Raw genomic sequence first — 6,089 nt, 5'->3', positions numbered from 1 at the left:
ATCTTCAAGCCCTCTTCCTACCCACCCCACCCCTGGCCCCTGCTCACTGCCCCTGGAGGACACCAGAGAGCTTTAAGAAGCAGTGCCTCCAGCAGGAGAGGCGCAAAGACCCCCTTTATTCCATTAACCTTGGATGAGAGTTGGCCACCCTCCCCTCCCAAAGCCTCCTGCTCAATTTCCCGGGCTCTGGGCTGTGAGTGAGGTGCCCCAAAGTGGAGCACCTGTCCAACAACACAGGTACTCTGTTCAGTCCTGGAGGAGAGAGAGGCTCTTGAGTCAGGGCCAGACATGCTGACCATTGGGCCTTGGTGGGAGCTCCCAGGGTGGACTGCGGGGGCGGGGCCTGCGTTTCAGGGAGGAGCCTGAGTGGGGGCGGGGCTCGGGAAGTGCAGGGGCAAGGCTCTGCGTGTGGCAGGGCTCTGCATTTGCGCAGGGCGGGGCTTGCGGGGGGGGTGCCTCTACGGGGGTGGAGCGATGGAGGTGAAGGGGCAGGACTCTGTATAAGGGCGAGTAGGGCTCTGCATATGTGGAGGGCGGGGCTTGGGGGGGCGGCGTGATGGAAGTGAAGGGGCAGGACTCTGCACCGGGGAGGGCAGGGCTGCGTGTGGGGGCCACGCTCACCTTCCTGAGAACAAGCTCCCCATTCATGTGCATGGCCAGGTTTCCAAAGTGCAGAAGCATCTGGTCGGTGGCCAGCTGCTGCTCAATGACGTCATCGCCATAGATGGCCACGATGGCCACGCAGATGAAAAGGTGGAAGTAATCCGTCTGGAGGGCAGAGAGTAGGGTTCAGATGAGGCTCATGACCAGACCCAGGCCCTGCCTGCAGGTGGAGGCTGCGTGCGGAGGCGCAAGGTAAGGGCTCTAGGGTGAGGCCATCTGGGTTCATGTGGCCCTGGCTGCAGCCCCTCCTTTGTCCTCAGTTTCCCTACCTGCAAATGGGCCAGTATTAGCACCTACATCCAAAGGCTACTGTGACATGCAATGGGGTAACACTGAGGCTGGCCACCCACGGGCTGCTGTTACCCTTTGGGGAGCCCTCTGGGAGGCTCTCCAGCACAGGGCAAAGAACACACTTCTCAGAAGGCTGGCCCGTGCCCATCCTGGGGTCCTGAGAGATGGTGCATCAGAACATGCTCCAGTGGGTGGGGGAACATGCCAGCAAGAGAGAACCTTCTGGCAGCCACCCACTGATCATTGTCCCCCTGCCTCCAGACCAAATGTCCCAACTCATGCCCCAGAGATGGCTCTTAGGTTTGTTGCAAAGAAAATGGGGAGAAGAGCCTCAGAGCAGAGCATGGTACCTCCCCAGGTGGCCACAGAGCTCCCTCTTTAACCAGCTTTTCTGAGCCCATCAGAAACTCTGCTGCCCTCCTTGGAGGCTGCCTCCCACCACCTCCCAGCAAGGCCTGGGCCACAGCAGGAAGCCGGCACTTGGTCCTGATGGGGTATATCCTGTGCGCTCACCGGCCCGGGCACTTCAAGGGCATGCCGCCTTTGAGTCACACTTGCTCCGGGGAGCAGAGGAAGGACAAGGACCACGAGGAAGCCTGTGTTTAGTCTCCCGATGTCGGCCACCCGGCCAGACAGAACCGTGTTCCTTCCCCAAAAGGGCAGGGCGGAGCCCTGGATGTGGGCAGAGGTTATGGCAGCAAACACCCCATACCTCACCCACTCTGGAGAGACCATCCTCAGAGGGCTGGGCCCCTTCCTCTGAACTAATGGGAAAGGGTCTCCTCGGCAGCTCTCTGAACTGCGGCCAAGGCTGGGGGGTGGGGGAGGGGAGGCAGTGCAGGAGCTCCAGGAAGGTGCATATCCAGCTCCTCTCGGAGAGAACTGTGGGGAGGAAAAGGGGGCGGGGCACATTCTAAATGGGGCTGGACAGCGGTGTAGGGACCAATCCCGGTTCACTGGACAAGGGCCCAGGGCAGCCCGGCCCCCCAGGGCCAACTAGAGTACAGTACATGGATAAAATAGAGACTTTCTCACTCAGGGGACACTTTAAAAGTTAAAGCAGCTGGTAGTGATCCCTCCCCGACACAGCTCATGCTAATAAACTACCATCAGCCTATCACTACCCGCTTCCAACCTCCTGCCACTAATTGAATCAAGAGGTGGGGCCAAATGTGGCTCAATTTAGCCTGAGAAATGGCCCTGCCTGTTGGGTGATGCTCTGAGTTCACTTGCCACATTAGCCTAAACACAGTGTCACAAGCGTGGCAAATTTGTTGCTGGGAAAACACGCAACCAGGTTTTGCAAAGTGGACACATTTTTGTTTAAATATGACCCGTTGTTTTGGACCATCCTTGCCAGCGCTTCCTCGATTCTGTCTTGCAGTCCGCGTCAAGCCCAGCAATTCAGGCAGGAAGCCTGGAAGCGGGAGGTGGGCGAGGACAGACGAGCACAAAGAGAGCCTGTGGCCCCAGCACCTCGCTTCTTCGGGCTGACTTCCATCAGGCATAATGCCCCTGCGACATTAGTAGTGGGGAGCGGTGGTGCACGTTTCCGAGGGCTGCCGGTGTGGCCGTCTCTCTCTGCGAGGTTTGTCTAATCCACGCCGCTCCAGCTGCCGCAGGGAGGATGGCGCCGCTTTTGCAGAAAGGGTCCTGGCCACCTCCTGGATGCGCCGATACTCTATTTGTTTTAAGGCTGACAGATTCCGAGAGACTTGCCTGTCCTTTGACATTGCCAGCTTGTTGCTAATGTGGGCGTTAAAGCCGCGTGACAGGGCCAGTGCGGTGCTCTCAGGGGAATTTGTCCAGGAGACACTGATAACGGTGGACGGCGAGTTGAGATCAACAGCACGGGAGGGGATGGCGGGCTGGGCCCGGGCTCTCAGAGGGGCTGATGGGGAAGAGGGATCTCGGGCCCTTTCCCCGAGCTGTCCTGAGGGAGGCAGGCGGTGGGCCCTGGCTCCGGCTTGTGGGCACCAGCGTTCTGCTTGGGTCCCTGCAATGTCTTTCACATTGATCGGTTGTGACAGGAGCGTGCTCAGCCCCAGAACGTGGTAATGAGCGCAGTCAGTGGGCAATTTGCCTCGATTTCAGTTACTTGGGAGGCGAGTTGCAGGTCGGAGGCAGGCCACGTGGGACTAGAAGGCAGTCGCTACGTGAGGGGTTGACTATGGCTTGTGGGGGTCGGGGGTCGTGGAGGAAGGGGACCCCAGTTACACAGGGATGCAGGATGGTGACTGTTGCTCCAGGGCCTCTGTCTTGGCCCCTAGCCCTCGGCACCCCACCTGGCTCACCTGGTAGTGGGCCCAGCAGGCCTCCCAGATCCGAAGTGCCTCGGCCTCAGGAAACTCCCGCTTGAAGCACAGCAGGAGCCAGCGGTGGCAGAAGAGCATCTGCAGGCCGTCCTCACCTAGCGAGACCAGATGCTGGTAGAAGCGCGGGTGGGTCAGCCTCAGAAGCTCCCGTAGGTACAGCTGGGGGCGAGGCCAGGAGGAGTTAGACCCCAGCCCCCGGCAGGCCTGCCTGCCGGGTCCAGGAAGCCCACTCCCACGGGGGCCCTTCCTCAGGCCACTGCACCGTCCCCCCCAAGAGAAGCACACGTGCCACACGTGAGGTCTCTATCTGCTACGTGTGTCTGCACCTACTTACTCTGTTCTGTCACTGGAAGCTGACTCACAGCTGTCTTTCGCCCAGATTTCAGACTGTTCTGGAGGCTAGGGTGGCCCAAGACAAGGCAGAGCACAGCACTCTGCTGTGGACCGGGAGGCTAGTGGCAGGTCTGAGGCTGGGAGGACCCTTCAGGCCTCAGGCACCACTTGGGGCCATTTCTGACACCCTCCCTTCCTTCCCGGGGTGTCCAGCAGATCGTCCATTGACAAGGCCCCCACCCCACCCCCACGCAACCACCTTCTGCTCTGATCAACCAAGATCCATCCTCTTCCAAGCGCTGATTTAGAGCAGGGAGGGGGTGTTTCAGAACCCCAAGAGGCTCAAATCCTGTACTTAAAGCCACCACCCAGTGACGTGGGACAAGATCGAGGCTATTTCTGGCGGCACCCAGCTCAGGCTGCTGACTTCACCAGCGATGTTGTAAAATCAATCTCCAGCAGCTAACGAGTCACGGGGCCATGTGCTGTGCAGCTCGTCAGGGCGAATCGCGTCAGAGCCCGTAATTGCCTCCCCAGGTACCGTGGAAACCTGACATCACAGGGCCAGTGCGGGAGCAGGCAGGCTCAGCTGAGATCACAGCCAGGGGATCCTGTGGCGGGGGCCTGGTGACTCACCGGCCCCTTCCCATACAAGCGGCCCATTGTTCCTACTGGAGACAGCCACGGGGTGGCAGGGGAACTGACTCTGAGGAGCCTTCCCTACTGGGCAGTTTCTTCACCCAGGGGTCCACAGCAAGGTCAGGTCCATGTGTGCGGCAGAACCCCGCCTTTCCTCATGGACGCCCACCAGCCCTAGCCTGGTGCCCCGCACCTTCCAATCCCTACCTCCCCGCTCCTGGCTCCCTCTCCTCAAATCCTCTGCTGTGTTCTGCTCTCCTGTCCACAGTTTTCGATGGCCCCCACATGGTTGGTTAGACCTGGATATGTTCCTTGGCCTGGCATTCGGGGCCCCTCCATTCAGCTCTCACCACAATGCATGTGGGCCCCCCACCTGACCAGGGCACCCAGTATCACTGCCTGGTACATTCTGCTAGGCCAAGCCTTAGCATCCCTGGCAGTGTCCAGGACCAGACCCCTGTGCCCTGGGGTCAGCCTGCGCCAAGAAGACATTGGGACACTTGCCTTGGTCCCCGTCTCTATCACCAGGGCTCCTTCCATATCACTCCCTGGCCCCAAGCAACCTCTGCTCACACTGTCAGCTCCCAGGTGGAGCATCTCTCCCAGACGGGAGATCCGAGGCCACATCCCCGGGGACAGCAGGGCCCTGACAAATGCTTGGGGCGCACAGGTGCTAGGTAGAGGGAGGCACACACGCGTGCGCGCGTGCGCTCCTGGCCCCATCTTCCCCAGATTTGCCTCCCCACCCCCACCTTCCAGTGCTGTCGGGTCTGGTGGGTGTAGGTTAGGGGAAGCCACAAAGGGAGGGGTGGTGGCTGGGCACAGCCGGCCTGCTGCTCTGGAGGTAGGGGTGTGACGACTACCCACTGCACCTCAGGAGCCCCTCATCATCCATTGGCAAGGCCCACCCTGGCTTTTCTGCCACTTGCTGACCCACAGCAGCCAGACTACAGCTATCCCCAAGCCTCACCAGCTGTTTCTCCATGTCCTCATCCCGGGGGGAGCTGACGAAGATCGTGTTCTGCATCAAACCCACAAAGCACCAGAAGGTGTCTGATTCGTCCAGGACCTCGGCCAGGATAGGCGCCACCAGGTCCGACATGCCCTGGGAGTAGCCGATGGCCGGGTTGTACACCGCATAGTTCAGCAGGATCCTCCTGGAGACCAATGCAGAGAGCAGGGGGGTCAGCCACACTATCGTGCTGTTGTCGGGGCCAGTGGAACCCTAGCCTGGAGACCCTGGCTGCCCAGACCCCTGTCCTTCACCTTGATCTCAGAGGAAGGAGGGTGGCTCTGGGGACGGTCTTCAGAGCCTGAGGAAAGGTAATGACCTGCAATTAGGCACACTCACCAGCCCAGCCCTTGAGAGCAGGGGCAGGGGGGACGTGGGTCTGATTTTCTTAATGGTCGACTGCCTTCGACAAAGGGTTGGGCTGGCACGGACTTTTAATGGGCTGCTAATTTTGTGCAATTATTTGCCAGGAGGCAGCAAAATGTCAACGATGCCAGCCTTGGCCCTGTGTGGCTTTATCACCCAGAGGACCACCCAGTGGGAGACAGACACTCAGGGTAGGTGTGAGCTACCACTGGTGTGAGCCACAAAGCCACACTTGGTGGATGCCCGATGCGGGGGGGGGGGGCTTTGCTGGCACCCTTAGGAGGGGCCTATGCTATGGGGCTTCCCTGGGTCATTAGGACAGTCAGAGGACCATTGACGTTGCCTAAAATAGCTAAGGATCCTTTGATTTGGGGGCACTGAACCTGAAAGAAAGACCCCTGGCCCCTGTGGAAGCTGCTGCTGCTGGTCCACTTCCCAGAGCGTCAGCTGAGACCTGAGGGGTGCGGTGA

At 59.9% G+C, this 6,089-nt stretch overlaps 1 protein-coding gene across 1 annotated transcript in view; it reads right to left on the bottom strand.

Moving 5' to 3' along the window:
* Positions 1-6,089, bottom strand: part of TBC1D16 (TBC1 domain family member 16) — a 76,701-nt gene that overhangs the window by 5,652 nt on the left and 64,960 nt on the right. The window contains 3 exon segments of the mRNA XM_003131144.4: positions 622-768; positions 3,249-3,428; positions 5,212-5,398. Coding sequence (XP_003131192.2) covers positions 622-768; positions 3,249-3,428; positions 5,212-5,398 — 514 coding nt within the window.

Source organism: Sus scrofa, chromosome 12, assembly GCF_000003025.6.
Source record: "Sus scrofa isolate TJ Tabasco breed Duroc chromosome 12, Sscrofa11.1, whole genome shotgun sequence".
In the NCBI taxonomy this organism is placed as follows: domain Eukaryota; kingdom Metazoa; phylum Chordata; class Mammalia; order Artiodactyla; family Suidae; genus Sus; species Sus scrofa.
Note: the sequence above shows the minus strand (reverse complement) of the source record. Positions and strands in the feature narration are given on the sequence as shown.